This window comes from Tiliqua scincoides, chromosome 2 (genome assembly GCF_035046505.1).
Source record: "Tiliqua scincoides isolate rTilSci1 chromosome 2, rTilSci1.hap2, whole genome shotgun sequence".
NCBI classification, from domain to species: domain Eukaryota; kingdom Metazoa; phylum Chordata; class Lepidosauria; order Squamata; family Scincidae; genus Tiliqua; species Tiliqua scincoides.
This window is the reverse complement of record NC_089822.1, coordinates 8590685-8610016: the sequence shown is the minus strand read 5'-3', so window position 1 is coordinate 8610016 and position 19332 is coordinate 8590685. Positions and strand designations below refer to the sequence as shown.

At 42.5% G+C, this 19332-nt stretch overlaps 1 protein-coding gene across 1 annotated transcript in view; it reads right to left on the bottom strand.

Annotated features, from left to right (window-relative positions):
* Positions 1-7617: 7617 nt before the first annotated feature.
* Positions 7618-19332, bottom strand: part of SMAD4 (SMAD family member 4) — a 30420-nt gene continuing 18705 nt past the window's right edge. Inside the window, exons 4-12 of the mRNA XM_066614929.1 lie at positions 18358-18387; positions 17660-17875; positions 16196-16315; positions 15948-16061; positions 15144-15194; positions 14607-14790; positions 11911-12079; positions 9711-9849; positions 7618-8950 (exon numbers count right to left, since the gene is read on the bottom strand). Coding sequence (XP_066471026.1) covers positions 8739-8950; positions 9711-9849; positions 11911-12079; positions 14607-14790; positions 15144-15194; positions 15948-16061; positions 16196-16315; positions 17660-17875; positions 18358-18387 — 1235 coding nt within the window. The 3' untranslated portion in view covers positions 7618-8738. The remainder of the gene's footprint in view (positions 8951-9710; positions 9850-11910; positions 12080-14606; positions 14791-15143; positions 15195-15947; positions 16062-16195; positions 16316-17659; positions 17876-18357; positions 18388-19332) is intronic.

Below are 19332 nucleotides of genomic sequence, written 5' to 3'. Positions count from 1 at the left end.
GAACTAAGGGCCCAATGCAATCCAACGTTCCTCTGCGGAAAGCAGGTAAGATTTTATTCAAAGAAGCAAACCAGCCATGATGGAAGAGATGGGAGATAGTTTCCCCTGACTGAAAGTCTTCGAAGCAGCTGCATGGAGCTCTGATTTAGATTGAAGCAATTATGCTGCAGGAGAGAATATGAAAGTCCTGCTGCATCTGACCAAGTTCTGTATAGTCCTCCCCCCCCCCCCCATGATCCATCAGTGGTCTCTGGGATGCTACTAAATCACAGTAGATTTAGTAGGTGATGAGGAGGGTAGACCCCTCTCCCACCATTGTCCCCCTGCCACAGATAGTCGAGGTAGCCATCGCGCCTAGTGTCCAGTGGCACATTTGGCCACCATGAATTTGTTTAATCCACTTTTAACATCATCTAAGCTTTCCCAGCACTATTTTCCAGCAACCTAAATTGCTGCATCTTCTTCAGAAGATGCTGGTACTAAGATTGGAGCACCCTCCTGATGGAGGTCCGCCAGGCATTCCCCCTTTCTGCTTTTAGATGTCCATTGAAGAACCTCCAGTTTCAAATCTTTCTGCTATTTTGAAGTAGGGACTGCTAATTTCCTTAACTTGTTTTCATGACTTCTGCTCTCATAGCAGTTTTTGAGTTTTCTTACTCCACTGTTTACTAGTTTATGTGCTGCATTTGCTTCTAACTTGTAACTTTGGGCCCTTGCCCCTTTGCTCTTTGTAGTGACAGCCATTCTTTTTTTCCACTTGCAGTCAACAAGAAGATGGCTGCCTCTCCTTCCACCCCACAGTAAATTTAGTATAATGTAAATGTGCCCCACTGACATCCCATCCATTAGGGGGAGATGTGTTGCAGAACTTGACTGGGACGCAATTGATGACCCCCTTTAACAGGCACAGTAGTCATGTTTGTAACAACCATATACTCAACCATTTTTTAAAAAATCAAAAGACCTTTCTACTTTAATAAGTAGGGCCATTTAAGTGCAGGGTAGATACAAGTGGACAGTAGCTTTACTTGCACTTCATAGTAGGTGCTCTACTACTGAGCTACAGCTTTCCCCTATCAGATTTGTTAAATATTTACTTAACTCCTACCCTGTTCATACAGCAGTCTCCTATCCCAAGGACTTCTTAGCAGGTCCACACTGCCCTAGGTCGAGTCATGATGCAACTTTGAGTGTCTCCAGCTCATATAGCAAGCGATGAGATGCAAGTGTTCTACATCTGCACCCAAGTACAGTATGTAAAGTGAGAATTGATCGATACTTCCCAGCATTCCCGACACAAATGGGCTTCAGTTGTCTTCCTGCTCAGCATTAATGATGCACAATCCTGTACAGAATCTGGCTTCTGCCGAAAATGTCACTGGGGTTAGAAATAGCTAGATATGAGTCAGCCACCCTTTCCAGGGCGCAGTGATTGCTGCTCCAGCAAGGCTAATGCAAGGGACAGGGTTCTTGAATCAATCTGTGGAACAATTTCCATTGTGACTAGGCTGCACTGCAAATAAAAAGCCCCAAAGAAAATTTATGGTACACTGCAACACCTGGAGAAGGCTCTGGTTTCTGTAACTGGCAGAGTGACTGAGCCAAATGATGAGGAAGTTTCTGGGGGCTGGGTGCTTGGGATGCACATTGAGGCAAGGAATCAAAATTTTACATATACAGTGGTGCCTCGCATAACGAAATTAATCAGTTCCGCGAATCCTTTCGTTATGCGAAATTTTCGTTGCGCGAATCACGTTTTCCCATAGGAATGCATTGAAATCTAATTAATGTGTTCCTATGGGCAAAAAAGGTCAAAACGAAGTCAAATTTGGTTTACAAAGTGTTTATTACGTGCTCTTTAAAGGCATACATACTGTACAGAGGATTTCTAAAATTTGAAGCATACATGAAATTTTTAATTTTTAAAAAATTCGTTATGCGAAGCACGGACCTAAAAAGTTTTCGTTATGTGAAGCACGGACCTAAAACATTTTCGTTATGCAAGTTACCAAACTCAATCGAAAAACTCGTTATGCGAGTTTTTCGCTGCGCGGGGCATTCGTTATGCGAGGCACCACTGTACTCTGATGGGTGCTGAGTTGTATGTGAGAGAGCAGGAGAGAGATCTTGGGGTGGTAGTGCTGAGCAGCTCAGTGAAAGTATTGACCCAGTGCATGGCAGCTGTGAAGAAGGTCAAGTCCATGCTTGGGATTATTGAAAAGAGGATTGCGAATACAACAGCTAATATGTCATTGTACAAACTGATGTTAAGGCCACATCTGGAGGGGTGTGTCCAGTTCTGGACATCATATCTCAAAAAAGATACAGTGAAATTGAAAAAGGTGCAGAAGAGAACAAGGAGGCCATGAAGGCCAAAAAAGTATCGTGAAGAAGCTGCATTTTTTTAAAATGGAAGATTATTCAGATACTGCTTTAGAGGTGTTTGAAAACAATGTTATTTTACTCTAAAGTAAATCCATTGTGTTCAGTAAGAGTTAGGCTGTAATCCTAGCTTACTTACTGGAAACAAATGCCTCTATATACACTATATGTGCAGACATGCATTGCTTAACAACCTGCTTAATGGAACCCTTGTATGACAGTGTCAAAGCACAACAAAGACTGCCTCTTAATGAGGCAGTCAGGTCTCCCATAGCCTGCATTAGAATATCCCTTTATACAAAAAAGAAGAGGCAATCTCCAGTAGCCTGTGCAACCAGTGAGTGTCTGTTTACACAACAAAGGCACTACATTGGGCTGAAAGTTCGCTTAAGGACCTAATCTCATAACAATGGGGATCAGCCCCACCACACATGCTGCAGCTTGAAATAGAGTCCAAGGAAACCATTTTCACTTGATTAAGCTCCGCGCATAATATGTCTTTGAGATACAAGGACAACATACTGGATGTGACCCACTGAGAACTATGCAACAAGCCTCTATAGTTTTTACTGAGAATTAAGGGTGTCTAAATCCCAGTGAAATGTAAGGCTGCAATCCTAACCTCACTTTCCTGGGAGTAAGTTCCATTGAACAGAATAGGACTTACTTCTGAGTAGACCTGGTTAGGCTTGTGCCCTAAATTGCATTGTTTATGCAAGTCACATGGATTTCAAAAGGGTTGGGGCATGCTTAACTTTGGTTGTTGTTCCTAACCACACAATTGCCTATCTCCGAAGCACACCTTTCTGGTTGTGTTTGTCCCAACTTCATTCCCACTGTTTGGGTAGCAGAGGCAAGTCCTATCAGCTTACAGTTGCAACACTCACTGAGACGTGCCTTCCTTGCTCTCAATACATTGAGGTCTTGTCTGAGGCTCAAGCCAGTTTATTGCCCAATAAAGATTCTTTCTTCATCAGCAAAGGGTGAATCATCCACATTTTATTAGGGATTGTTCCTCTTAAAAGGTGAACATAAGAAATGTTCTAGTTCTGCATCCTGTTTCTAATAGTGGCCAATCACCAGGGCTCAGGGAAATCACGATGAAGACAGATTCTTCTCCTGCCATTGCTCCCCTTCAACTGATTAATGGAGATCTGGTCTATCTGAATACAGCCTGCTGCTGAACTTGTGTGCTACTACTGAGAGACCTGGCCTCAATTAATTTACACAATCCCCTTCTATCTAAAGTCATCCAAGCTACTGCTCACAACCACACCTTATGGTAACAAATTGCAGAGTAATTATGCACTGTGTGAAAGACCTCCTTTCATCTGTCCAAAATCTGTTTTACTGGATGACCTTCAGTTCAAGTGTTGTGACAAGAACATAACTGTCTCCATTCTCTCCCCAGAATGCATAATTTTGTAAGTCTCCATTAAATCCCTCTCCCTTGACTTTTTTTCCGAAGTTGAAAAGACCCAAACATTGTAGTCTTACCTTACCCTGGCTTTCTGACCTTTTCGGTTGCCCTCTTTAGCACCTTTTTCCAGCTTCACAGTACCATCCCTAAGGTATGGGATCAGAACTACACCCTGTATTCCAAAGCCACATGATAGCTTTATTTAGGGGCAATATTGTCTTATCCTCCATTCTTAATTATCCCTAGCATGGAAGTTACCTTCACTACTGCCACACATTAGGTCAACATTTTCATTGAACTATCCATCATGACCCCAAAATCACTTTTCTGGTTTGTCACTGCAGTTCAGACCCTATCATTGTACTGTATATGTGGAATTGGACATATACAAAAAAAAAAAAATTCAAAGTGCAGCACTTCACACTTACAGGCACAGAATTGCATTCACCATTTGGTTGCCCATTTACTCAGGTTGGAAAGATCCTTTTGGAGCTTTCAATTTGCTTTGATTTTTACCATCCTAAATAGCTTGATGTCATCTGCAAACTTGGCCACTTCACTGTTTAGTAGAGTGGTGAGGACACCTAGTGGCTATTTGCATTAAGCCACAGGTATTGCAAAGTAAGTGATCTCCTAGCCAGCCATACATAGCCCTAACTCTGTCCTAGAAAATACAGGCAGTTAGAAATCTAGCACCCACGTACTGGTAAACATCTCTGTCTGGATAGGAGACCACTTAGGAAACCCACATATGCTGCCTTAAGCCAAAAGCAGAAAAAAAGGTGGGGTAAAGATGCAGTTAATTACTTTAATTCATTGTTCCATATAAACTGTGTTTCTGGCTACCATCCACCTACACGCGATTTGTAGGAAATTGTAGTGAACATACAAATATACCACAGAGGCCTCACACAAAGAACATTGGTCAACTAAGACAAGTTAACTCATTTATAAATCTTGCAGCACTTCTTAAATGGATTTATTGTAGCCAATACCTCTATAAGCACAAGACATAACACTCACATCAGGCTCCAAGGTGCCACAAGTTTCCTTGCTGTTTTTTACAAAAAGGTGACACAGCTACTCCTTTGGAAGTAGCAGACTCCTGTGATCCTAAGTAGATGTCCCCCTGGCTATAGGCCTTCCTCCTTTGCCTCAGTCTGTTGGCCAAGTGTCTAATTTTGAACCAATAAACCTATTTTGTTGCAGGGCTTTTTGCTTGACATTAAGACAACCCCTTGGACAACTAGATCACCTGCCCCTTTATTTTGTAACCAAAGCATCATCCAACTGGGATGTGTCTGAAGAGTGTAGGGGTTTTTTTCCTTGCTCATCACAGTTCTAGAACAGAGTCATCTCTCAGTTTCACAGCTCCGGCAGGAACAGGTTGCAAGTATTTCACAATTCTGCAGGTGCTGAATGAATAGCTGTTTTCATCTTCCTAATAAAAAAAGGTTCTAGTCCATAAGGCTGCACAGACAGAGGCAACCAGGAGTGAAGTTGGTCCTAAAGCAGGATTTCTCAGTGACCAGAGCTTCAGTGGCCCATGCAAAGCTTTTTGTCTAACATCATGGTCAGAAATAGCAGAATTATGCAAGACAGGCAAGTATGCATTAAAGCCATCATTAATACAGGTTGCAGCAATCAGATGTCCGTGACTCTGCGTGTTTAACAAAAAACACGTTGTGCTAAATTCCAGAGTTACAGAAACACGCTGAAGCCTGACACTTCTGGATGGAAGGAAACTAAGGCAGCTGTTATCAATCCCCTCCCCTCCCCCCTTCCCCTTTCACAGGTGGGATCCTGAGCTTGCTTGGGAGTCCACTGTGTCCCAGGCAGCCTCCCGACAGCACTGCAGGTTCTCCACCTCCTCTCCGCTGCTGCTGCTCCTGCAGCCCTCCCTGGCCGCAACCATCATGGAAACTCCTCTGCCCCAGAGCATTCTGGGACTTGTAGTTCCACTGTCTGCTCACCCTCACTTGTCTCTCCAAAGCTCAGCAACCACTCCTGGGGTTTTTTAAAGCAATCCCCTCTGATGCTACTCTGTGTGTGTGTGTGTGTGTGTGTGTGTGTGTGAGAGAGAGAGAGAGAGAGAGAGAGTGCTCCACCTTGCTGTACGTGTTCTGGCTACAGAGGTTTTTGGTCCCCCCTTCCCCTTTCAGCCTCCATCAGGCTCCATCAGGGCTCCAGGAATGTTACTGTTCCTTTTCAAGGGGAACCTCTTCCAGGGCTCCAGGGCCATTTCCTTGCCTTCACAAGGTGGAGCCTTTTTGCAGTGTTTTGGGCTGCCTGGAAATGGACTGAGATGCAGCTCAGGGCAAAGGAGACAAAGGTGTGTGTGACTTTCAGTACCTCTAGCCCATTCCTTTGAGACAAATCTGCAGATAAAAAATCTGTGGATAAATAGGCTGCACCTGTATTACCTGGTTTCTGCATGGGAAGCAGCTTTCATGAAAAGAATAAACAGAAGCATGGCGCACTGACTAGTCAATGCAACACAGGACAATAGGCAGGGAAGCAGCATCTAGTACAAGGAGGTCACCCACCCTTACCCAATAACCCCCTGTAGTTTTGGGGGAAGAAAGTTGATTGGCATGTTGCATCTGAGGGTTTACCTGACCCAGGAAACTACCTGTTCAGCTGCTTTAGCACTTGAAAAGCCTTACAATGTTAACTGGCTTCCAAGAAGGTTTCAGGGCTGATCCGATTCCTTTAAAATTCCAATCTCATGCCCTAAAGCAATCATCAGGACCTACATCTATGATTATTAAGACAATTAAAGGGGTGAATTAACCATTCTGCTTTAGAATAGCACCTGGCTACAGATCACTAATATAAGGGCAAATGTTTCTCTTTCAAGAACTGCAAAGGATTAGACACACTACCACATTTTGTGCCAAATGGAAAAAAAATTCTGCAGTGTATATAAAATGATTTACTATCCACTAGAACTGCTAAACAATTAAATAAATTTTAGCGATTTTTGAATCTATTGTTCAATTAAATCTGCATACCACCACGGGGGGGGGGGGAAACCAACTGTTTTTGGATATTCAATGCATGGGTCACAGCAGGAACCACTGTAAAGGTTTACTCCCTCCTGGGTGAAAGAGAAGGGGAAATGCCTCTTCTATGTTAGGGGTTGCCACCTAAAATTTTTATAAGTGGTTGTGTTAAATAGCTAACATCAGGGTCACCTTTATAGTCAAAATCACCAAGGTTTCACAAAATCAGAGAACAATGCAGGTGTCAGTGGTGCATATGAAGGTACCTGACATTGAGAGACCCCTGACTGGACCATCTAGCCCAGGAGTACCTCCTCCTGATAGGCCATGGTTCCCTGGGGCTTCAAGCATGAGTCTCTTTCAACATTTGAACCTTAACTAGAGATACCAAGGACTGAGCCCGAAACCTTCTGCTTGCAAAGCAGTGCTCCAGTACGGAACTCGGGCTGATCCCTTTTCCAAACTGCTTGGATGATGAGAGAGAGCAACACAAAGGTGGTCAAGTACTATAAGCTGTATGACACATGGGACAGTTTTGCAGAACAAGATCAGCCGTCCTCTGCCTTGAACACCGCTAGTCACAGTGGCTGACAATGCCCATCTCAGCCACTGTGCTTTCTTGTAATACTGTACTCACACAGAGGAGAAAGACAGCTGACACTACAGAATCTGAAAGTCTCTGGAAGCTACAAGAGAATTCCTCCCATCACTGCAACTTCAAGAGCAAACCGACCCAAAATTCCAGAGTAAGGGATTCCAAGTGTAGAAAAAAATATTAATAAAAGCAAAATAGATAGGTTTCTATCAAAGTTGAGAATTTTACTGATAGTTTTATTAACTAGATAAAGCATAATGTTGCGCCGGTCATACAGCTATATATTTGCAACTTCTACTTGAAATTCTCTATACAAAGTCAATGCAAATTGATAAGATTGTTGATGGGGTAAAGAGCTTAAAATAACCAAGAGGTATAAAAAACAAGTTTGCCATCTTGCCCTGAGTAGAAATACTGAAACAGATACAAAATCTGCATCCTTAGTGATGCAATCGCAACATGATTTCAAGGTTTAAGATGGAATTCCCAAGTTCATTCAAACACATGTCCATGCTAGCTAAACTGCAAGTTTAACAAGCTTGTCATTGTATCTAAAAATTAGTTGGGAATAATGATGAATATAAGTTTCTGTCATTAGACGTTTGTTATATAAAATCTAACTGGCAATTCTCCTTGTTGAATATTTTGTGTTGCATTTAAATTTAGTACCAGTTTCAAAGGCCACCCACTTTTAGTGTATTTTAGGAGTATGCTTACATAAATATTTTACACACAAGCGTCTCTCATGAGACTTGCGCCACGGCAGAGCGTGGCACCAGAATCCATCTCTTCAGAATAATCAACATGATTTTGCTCATTTGAGGTGGATTCAGCTAGGGACAGGCTGAATAACAGCCTAAGGCTGCAATCCTATGCAGGTTTACCCAAGAGTAAGCTCCACTGAATTCATGGAACTTGTTTCTGAGTAGACACACAGGACTGCACTATAAATGGAAAGTTCCAATTCCAGGCTCCCCAAAGTGCATAGGGTTGCCCCAGGTGACAGTCCCTATGCCTTGGTAAGAATTCTGAGGAGCTCAGTGGCATTTCCAAGGAGCAGGCATAACACTGATCACACTGAGACCCTCATCAAAAGACTGCTAGCTGGCATCAGTTTTTCCCCAACTACAAAAAAGAGGTCTCAGGGGATGAATTTGCTCAATTACTACAGGTTCGTGTTATTTCTGCTGAGAGCAAGGTGGCAAAGACATTTTCTCTTTAAAACCTGGTTAAGAGATTAAGCATAACGGAAGGAAAATATATCTTCCGGTAATAAACAAAACCGTATGTTACAATCCACCATCCTCACTCTCTAACAGTTAACAGCAGCAAGGTCTCAGTCTAGCGGCTGGGGGTCTGCAATAGGCATGGTATGAAGTACTTCATCTAGGAGCTGGAGAGCCCGATGCAGGTGAATCTCAATCCAACACGGTGTCTCTTTAATGCTCTGCCTCGGGTAATCAGGCCCCCAACCTTTGACAAAACTCATCCGGAGTATGCACAAGCGGCGAAGGTCGTCCACACCAATTCCAGCAGCAGCTGACAAACCTAACACATAAAAGAATCGCATCAAGCACTCAAACCAACTTTATATTCCAGAAGATCATCTGCCCACCTCCAGCCAGCTCTGAGCATCTTGAGGCCCTTATGTACCAACAATGCTGGTCATTAACTCCTCTAGATTTTTGCAACCATTTTGTCACATTCTTTTGTTAAGTTCTGCAGTCTTTTTTTAAAGCATCATCTTCTTTTAAAGCATCCTAATAAAAACAGCAGCAGACACAGCCCACTTCACAGGAACTGTACCATATGATTTCCTGCTTCAAAATATTTCAGGCATGCATAGAGGACTGCTGCACCCTCTGAATTCCAATGGACAAGGAATTCTGCAAATGTTTTCATACCCAGAATGCCTGCCAACTTCAGCACAAGGGCATATCGTGTTGTAGAGGGGGCTACCCCTCTAATAACAGACGGGGAGATACCCAGTTCACACATCACACAAAGTCACAATTTAAGGAAGCCCAACTCTGGTTGTGTGTGATGCCTCACTTGATAAATCAGTGATGGTCACTGTTCTCTATCTGCCTTCAGCACTCTGGGCAGTCAATGCTCTGGACAAATAGCTCTGAAAACCATGCTTTCCCTGCACATTTGAAAACCCAAGTCATGGTTTGGTTCCAACTATTGTCAGCACAGCCAGCGGCTTATGAAGACATCAGAATTGAGGTGACACACTGAATTTCATTCTTCTCTTTGAAGAGAACGGGGTAGGACAGACAGAGGGTCTCATTTGTGTGTCACTTACTGATGGCTGGAGCAATTCCCCCTACAGATCCTGGCCCGGGGATGTTTCCTGCAACTGCAGCAGCCTGGGCAGCAGCTGCAGCCTGTGCCGTGGCAGCCTGCTGCTGCATCTGGCGATGACACTGACGTAAATCGAACACCTTGGGGAAAAAAAGATACAGCATTTATTGCAGATTTTGAGTAATTGCAACCTGCCGCCGCCACCTCTGGAGTAAGCCAGAATCCTGGCAAATTCCTACCAAGGGCAAACACAGAGCTCTGAAGAGTCTCAACAGCTTTACAAAACTTACTGGTGAGTCTGTTTCTCACTGAGACACACTGTTCACTCCTTCCTTTCACTTTTATAGCCCCTACCTGGGTTTGGGTTGCACAAGCTGTGCACATCCTGAGAATGGACAAGTGACAAGGAACCAAACTAGAGCAGCTTCAAACTATGCCACATAGTGGCTATAGCCACATGGAGCAGTGGCTGTTTGCCATTACTACATTTTTTTTTAACAATTTAGATTCTGCCTTTCTCTGTAAAAAAAAAAACCATGGCAAACCAAACTCTGCCATGGGCTTGCCTGGATTTATGAGCCGTTGCACTTGCATGTACACAACATATTGCAATTACTTTGTAGTTAGAAGCTACAAACGACCTCTTCCTTACAATGCTTCAAGTTACACAGCTACCCTGCGACTCCCGACAACCATTCCACCATTTTCAGCCCACTATTTAGCACATATGTACAGAATCTGGTAATCAATGCAGTATCTGACTCACTGGAAACTCACCTTTTCTTTTTTGGTGAATAGCATTCATTGTTACTCAGAAAAGCAGTAATGCAAATGAGGACAGTGAACTGTATACAACCCAATCCCGGCTCCTCAAATCCCCATTTTTATTACAGCACAGCAAAAATGTGTTGTCCAGAAGTATTCCAAGATGCTTGTAAGCTTGAATTTTTAAGCAAAACTATTTACAGAATTGTGCAAAGCAGATGAACACCAATTTCCTTTTATTTAACTTGACCATAAAGTTTCTAAAATTTGGGCTACAGAGGTCACAGTCCTGATTTAAGAGCAGAGATCTGAGGCTACTAAGGTACAGTGACCTTCACTAAAGAGGTATCCTACTTCTACAGCACACTATTCTTTTTTGAAGGTACACTTAAAGTAATCTATCCATAAATGCAGTATTTTCCCCCAGCTATTCTCTTTAAATTTAATATTTTGGCATTAGTAGAGATCTTTGAAAATAGTGTTGTTTTACTCAGCCCACTGTGCTTAGAAAGACTTTGGCTTAGGTTGATGCTGCAATCTCCTATCTTACTCACTGAAAACAACTCCTCTAGGCATTAGCTACCTATATTTAATACTATCTCAAAACTAGGAGGAACACATATACACACCCTTTACGGAACGAACAAGTGTGCATAATTCACCAAGTCATGAACCCCACTGTTGGGATTGTTGAAAAGAAGGAATGAGACCATATGTCACTAGCTGTCATCTCACACTGAATTAATAACATGGAGTAGGAGTAGGAAAAAGATGATATAAGCTGTTGGGGGGAGGGGAGTAGAACCAAATAACTGAGGAAAACCTGGTGAAGGGGACGTGACTGCCTCCAAGGGGAGTTGAGAACTAGCAGTTTTAGGCAGGAGTTTGTTAAGCATGAGAACGACTTCACATATATTTTGGTATTTTAAAGAACTGGAGTTGAGTTCTTGTGCTTATAAAGAATTTTTGTTATCGTCAGTGTTAAAATGACAGTATGTCAACGTCTCATAAAACTTTATATCCAAAATGCTGAAGTCAACAAAGGATACTCTTTTTCCAGTCTTTGATAGGGACTGCTATGAATTTCAGAAAGAATTAACTGATCTGGTACCCGACTCTGCAAGTCCATCAACCCCAAATTATTTCTTCCCCCATTCTTGCCCAGTATGGCTTCCAAGGGCAAAATGTTCTCTAAGTGCTGTAGGTTATTCCAAGAATTCATTTCAGTTCTGGAAAACACACTGAAATTGGGAGTGGTAGTAAAACCCTGAGCAAAAGTGGTTTCTAGAATATGTGACTATAAAATGCTACCAATGTAAACTTCATTGCTGCTGTTCATCTGGCAAGTATAGAGAGTTACAAAACTCCATCTGCTTTTTAAAATACGTATATTGCTGTTAACTGTCCCCTCCCCATCCCAGGATGTTCACACCAACCTTTATATATGCACTTGGATAAATTTTGTGAACTGCATCGCCTGGTGCACGCCCTGCTTCTCGATCTAGGTAGTAACTTTGGACAAAAACCGCATGGTCACTGAGGCACCGAACCCAGACATCACCTTCACCTTTACATTCCAGCTGCACACCTTTTCCTATATGCAATCTGAAAAAAGAGCATATCCATGGACTCTACAAGGTTAAGAACTACTAATAGATGAAACAGTATTAAATGCAAATTAGGTGCTTTTACCATGACAGTGAGAACTGAGCTTGCATGTAAGCTTTGGGGGAAAAATCAGAGTGAAAAATGAATCAGCATTCGCATTTAAAGGAATGTGTTTTATAATACTTTGGTTATCACTCTCATTGTGCAAGTGAAAAATTACTGTGACATCATGCAAAAGAGCTTAAGGCTTGCTACAAAAAATATAATTGAAAAAATTGTTGAAGTAAGAACCAGTGCTGGATACCACCTTCAACTCTACCTTTTGAAGAGACATAAGAACATAAGAACAGCCCCACTGGATCAGGCCATAGGCCCATCTAGTCCAGCTTCCTGTATCTCACAGCGGCCCACCAAATGCCCCAGGGAGCACACCAGATAACAAGAGACCTCATCCTGGTGCCCTCCCCTACATCTGGCATTCTGACTTAACCCATTTCTAAAATCAGGAGGTTGCGCATACACATCATGGCTTGTACCCCATAATGGATTTTTCCTCCAGAAACTTGTCCAATCCTCTTTTAAAAGCGTCTAGGCTAGACGCCAGCACCACATCCTGTGGCAAGGAGTTCCACAGACTGACCACACGCTGAGTAAAGAAATATTTTCTTTTGTCTGTCCTAACCCGCCCAACACTCAATTTTAGTGGATGTCCCCTGGTTCTGGTATTATGTGAGAGTGTAAAGAGCATCTCCCTATCCACTCTGTCCATCCCCTGCATAATTTTGTATGTCTCAATCATGTCCCCCCCCTCAGGCGTCTCTTTTCTAGGCTGAAGAGGCCCAAACGCCGTAGCCTTTCCTCATAAGGAAGGTGCCCCAGCCCCGTAATCATCTTAGTCGCTCTCTTTTGCACCTTTTCCATTTCCACTATGTCTTTTTTGAGATGCGGCGACCAGAACTGGACACAATACTCCAGGTGTGGCCTTACCATAGATTTGTACAACGGCATTATAATACTAGCCGTTTTGTTCTCAATACCCTTCCTAATGATCCCAAGCATAGAATTGGCCTTCTTCACTGCCGCCGCACATTGGGTCGACACTTTCATCGACCTGTCCACCACCACCCCAAGATCTCTCTCCTGATCTGTCACAGACAGCTCAGAACCCATCAGCCTATATCTAAAGTTTTGATTTTTTGCCCCAATGTGCATGACATAAGAACAGCCACTGATGAAGTTGTGGCTAGTGCAAACAAAAAATAAAGTTACTAGAAAGGAAGTGAGTTTCATGCCAGCACATACAGCAGAATGTGGTCAATGCATATTTGCATTCTTTGGCAGGTCTTTGGCACACTTTTCTTTCTGAAATCAACATCAGGTAACGCAAGGATTGGCCTCATTATTAAAACAAAGAGAACAGATACAAATTGCATCACCCCAATCAACCTGAGAATGATTTAACTTTCTTTTAACAATCTAAGCAAGTCTAGTCAAATTTGTATTCCTCTTGGACTCCAGAAATAGGAGTTAAGGCACAATGCAAAAAAAGTCCCTTATTTACCTCTATTCTACAATCTTAAGTATGCCAGGAGACACTGAAAAAGCACCTCAGTGGTGCCCACATATGCTTCAATGAGACAAAAGCATACTTGTTTTAACCCCCCCCCCCACCATACATACACCACAATTTTTATAACTACTGTTTGAAATGTACGATAGCCAATCCAAAGGAGCATGTGATGACTGCAGTTACCATGACAAACACAACAGTGTGAAATATGTATGCCCCATTTTTTGAACCTGGTTACCAGCACATTTTAACAAATTATCAGGACCCACTGTACCTTAGAGAGAGCCTTTTCCCTATATATTCTTCCCTATTCTTATGAGATGAGCTGATGAAGCTCTGCTCCAACTTCCCTCTATTCATCAGCCAACAGTTATATGTACCTGAAGCAGGCACCACAACCCTGGAATAGTTCGCTGGAAAAGTCTAGCAGGCAACATTACTATCAAGCTTTTGATGCCATTTATACATTCCTTCTGATCATTTTTAGTGGATCCACAGATTTATAAAAGCACAAACCCAACCAACCAACCTCAGGAGATACATACTTGAGTTACTAATGGCTTACATCTAAAAAGAAAAGAACAGACTCCTAACACAATATAGGTTAAACGTACTGTAGAAAAGCAGCAGGCTGACTTTAATGGCTTATATTTTTAGTATAGTTTCTGTAATCCAACTATATATTTTAAAAACTTACGAAGCGAGTGTATAGGATTTCTACAGTTAATGTACAACAAACAGGTGCTCTCTCAAATCTGCACTTAAAAATTCCTTGCTGGTTGGGTCAGTTGAGACCTAGCCAGTTCTATACCACCAGCAGACTCCATTCTGCCTTCTGTTCACCTCTGCTTTAAAAGAAGAGCCCAACAGGTTCTTAAGACTATAGTGAAATGCAGGCATCTTGAGAGCAAAATAAGAACCAGGTGATTACTTTTCCAGAATCCACCAACATACCTTGCTCTCTCAATAGCTTCTGTTCTATGAACATTGGAGAGCTGACCAAGGCAAAAGCGGTCCCCTCCTGAAGGGTCCACATATCCATCAACAGTAACAACTGGACAGCTTGAAGGAACTTTGAATGTCTCGCCAACTTGTACATCCATCTCAAAGTAGGCAATTGAACACCAGTACTCTGGAGCTGAAGACAAATTTGGGGGGGGGGAGAGATTGAGGGACTTAATGAACAACAGCATCAAACAAGCCGCAGACAAAGAGTTTGGGAGAAAAATAGTTTCTAGATAGTTGCTTAATTGTTTGCCAAGTCTCACCCTTGTGTGCCCTTGGAAATTACAAGTGTATTCAGGTTTGCCTTGAGATTTTCAAAGCTCTCATGTTTTCCAAGTTTTGTGAAAGGGTGGCACTTGATTTTTAAGTATATTGAATGAGTGACGGAAATGAATTTTTAAATGAGCATAAAACATTATTCCATTTTACAATGTTAGCAAGTGCAAGAGCAGCCACTCAACTGAACATTCATTAACATTCACTTACCAGGGTGATTTGATATAGGAGGTTGGAATGGAAGTTCATTATGAACCGGCCCTTTAAAAAAATAAAATGAAGTCATGCTGTGTATCCTTTACCTACTGTTCTCTTAAGTTGCTACATTTTCGAACACACAAATGACTAAGAATTTGATTTTAAAAGTTACCATAAAATAGGCAACATGGTAGAATCAATTTGGTAGGGTTCCACGTACAGGACAATCTTTACAGATAAACAATTGTGCATTCCTCATACCCAAGGCAGAAAGAGGTGGTGGAATGCTACCCTAACCCATCAGATTTCTTCAGAGGAAGCTATTTGTACAAAGAATCTGGAGATTCCTAAGCAGAAGGACAGCAATAAGGGAGCCTATCCATGGTAAGTATGGAGTTTTATTATTATATTGGTCCCATCCTTCCTCCATGCAGCTCAGGGTGCCATATGGCTAACACATCCCTAGGCTGAGAAGGTGAATTAGATTGATAGATAGTAACTAAAGGGGAGACCCCACAATAGTAAGCATATGTTACACCTGCAGAAGGTACCAGGTTCAATCCCTAGTATCTCCAATTAAATACCTCTGCCTAAAACCCCAGAGAGCCCATGCCAGTCAAAGACGATGTCCTGGGTTAGATGGATCAATAGTATAAGGCAGCCTCCTGTATGTGGGACTACGCAGGGAGCTTTGTATTTGAAGCCACATCTCCCTAGCACCTCCAGTGTCCTATCCACTATATCACACTGGCTCTTCTACAGTCAATACTACTGCACAGAAACTATCTACCAATCTGGCAATACACAGAAGCTTACAATAGTGTCCAGGATGAGGCATAGGCGGGTGATGCTGAAGGTGTCCGTTCTGATGGTGAGGGATGGTAGGTGTGTAAGCTGCAGTTCGACTGCCGGTCCAGGTTGTTGTACTATCTTTCAAAAAAAAAAAAAAAGGAAAAAGGTCCACAAAAGTGGTCTGACCAAATTTGCTTTACATGACATTTTCCCCCCATTTCACATTTTCAAACTGAATTAAGCAAGTACCATCAGCGGGATAGTCCACTTACTGTGGTGATAAGTAGCTGGCTGAGCTGTAAAGCCATTCTGCTGTGTCCCAGGCTGAGGCCCTGAAGCAATTTGTAAGAGTCCGTCACTGTGACTACCTGGCAACATGCTGGTGGGTTGACCTGACAAAACAGATTTTATAGCCATTTTATTTTTTTCAACAAGTGACTATAAGGGTCCCCTTTATAAGTCAGAATTCAGGACCAGACAGCTTGGACTTAAAGTAAAATGACATATAGGGGAAGAAACAGTGTAATAAGGTGTGGATATGGACTACTGAGAGAGGCATGCAGTCCGGAACTCGAACAAACTAGAACACATGACACAAATTGAGGATTTATGTCATACAGCAAATTGGAAGAGATAGAGAGTGGGGGGGGGGGTAACCCACACCTCCCACCTCCTTAGAGACCAGAGCAATTCCATCCTCTGCTCTCACTATAGCATGCAAGAGAGAGGATGGGACAGCATCCCTTACTTTTTTCTCCCTATGCTGGCATCCAGTGGCCCTCTCTTCCACTTCCTCTAATGGACAGCAGAAGGAATGCTGAGAGTCCAGCATTCCCTCCACAGCCATTATAAGAAGCACTGCAATGGACACGGAGAGAGGCGTTCTCCTCTCACCCAGCACTGCCACCTCTGATGACCAGTGAAGGGAATGTTGGGAGACCAGCATTCCCTCTGCAGCTATCAAAGAAAACAGGAACAGAGGCCACTGGACACCAAGGGAGAGAAGTAAATGGGGGGCTTCTTTCTCATGATATTCAATACTGCATTCCCTCCACCAGGCATCATAGGAGAAGGCAGCAGAAACAGTAGGGAACAAATGTTTTTGTGCATGGAACAAACAAGATGCAGCACTAAATACTGAAAAGGAGAAGAGAGTACCTCTCTCCCTTGGCATCCAACCTCATCTCTTCCTTCCCCAACAGCCAGCAGCAGGAATACTGGAAGCCCAGCATTCTCTCTAATGCCATTGATTAGAGGAGTCAGCATCGCTCAACACAAGGTTGAATGGTAAGCCCCCAACCCCCTCTGTTTCATTTACCTCTCCTTCTCCCACTGCTGCAGCTTCCAATGGTTGTGGAGGGAATGCTGGTCTCCCAGAATTTCCCACCGTTGGAGAAGACCATGGTAATAGTATTGGATATCAAGTTTGACAGGTAAGCCTTCCTCTCAGTGTCTGGAACTGCTGTTTACAGGTGTGTTTTTCAAATGTGCATGTCACAGGAATACAAAGCATGTTAACCTTCTCCACTGATTATGCTGCAGTAAAGCAACTAATGTCAGGGGATCAACAAACAGTTGAGTCCTGTAACCTTTTACAGGTCATTTGGGGTTAAGCCATCTTTGTACTTTTGCAATCCTTCATTCACAAAAGTTTTTCACAAAAATGAATTCACAAAAAAGTTTTTGCTTGGTTTTTAAGAAACAAGTTTAATATTTAATATGGTTAGATCTCTTACTTGTGGAAGCGACAGGAATGTTGGGGAAGTTGGTGGTGCTGCTAGTGCTAGACTCTGAAGGGGCTAACATGGCTGGGGTGCTGTAGGTTTCTGTAGATGCTCTGTTACTTGGTGGATGCTGGATAGTCTGAACTGAATGGCCTTCAGCAGTTGAAAGTGATGACTGGCCCTCAAATTCATGAACATATTCATCTTTCACCAACATGCTTGAGGGTGCTGTGATGAAAAAAGGTCTAAATTAATGACAAGTAAAAGGGAATGTGCTTTTTAAAACACACACATACACACACAAAACCTCAGAAGAGAGAAACCAATTGTTCACTTTATCTTCAGGCAGAACAAGCAGAACAAGCAGTTTGCCTCCTTGTATCTAGGCTAGTTTTTAAAATAAGGTATTTCAGTCGGTATGGTCAGTTGTACTTAAGTTGATGTTAAAAAGGAGTCAGCAGACACCTCAACTAAACAAACTGTATTGAGTTGTCTGACTTTTCATTACCCATCGACAATCATATTCTTTTTCATGGCTTCTTAATTTAAAAATAAGGTTGACTTGCAATAGTGCGCGTGGGCCATTTTGATTACTACCCCTACTAGTGTCAGAAGCGTAGTTCTCATTTTATATGCTCTCAATAACAAATGCATTCTACTGAAAGGTCCTGTTTTGTTAAGTATTCCAAATAATTTCATGCTTAGCTTACCAGAACTCTGCAGCGTCAATCCCGAAAGATCTTTAGAGGAGAAAGAACAAGACGTCATTAGGCCAGTTTCAAATATCAACGAACACACCATTTACCATCTAAAAACACAACATATTGTTGTGTGAAGCCAATTAAATACTCCCCTTGGTTTATGCAGCACACTCTGAAACAGTGAAATTTAAATCTGAAATTTTTATTAGAACACATTTCAAGACTAAATGTTTCCACTTACAAGAAGAACTTACTCTTTACCCGAGAGCTTTCCTCTCCTATCATTACTGGAAGCCAAATTATGATAAACATCTTCCTTGCTTAACCAATGAGGCAACACATTTTTACCAAGTATCTCCAAGGACAGAAGTCAGCAACCCTTCCTCTTCACCAAGCAAGAGTTTTATCCAACCCATCCTAAACTGTGAAAAAAAGATGCTTCTAAAGGAAGGATGGCCCATAAGAGAAGAGTCTGTAAAGACCTTTCAGGCTGCACTATACATTGTTTGACAGAGTTTGAACACACACCTAAATCCTGGGAGATATAGCTCAATTGCCAGAGGGTCAACCTTGAGCACAAATAGGCCAAGATAAAGCAGCAAAATAGAGAGCCATGATGCAACAGGTTTCTTGATTCCTGCAGGGCAAAGACAAGGCTAGACAGAAAATCGCAGAATACCACAGTCTGGAAGGCAGAAGAGGAACCAGCAGGGTTTGCACTGACAGTATCTTTCAAGCAATGCTGTCCAAAATGGAGAGGCAGAAGCTCATTACTCGTGTCACTGCCTCAGCTATGCCTTTCCCGCCTACTGATTTTACTAAAGAAGGTGCAAGATCTGCAAGATGCAGAACACAAGCAAGGGGAGTAATCTGGAAATCTTGTGCTGCATCCCTCGCTATGATGGAGGTAAAATCCTAGACCAGCGGTTCTCAAACTGGTGGGTTGTGACCACCAGTTCATGTAAAGGTCCCCTGTCCCTTAAA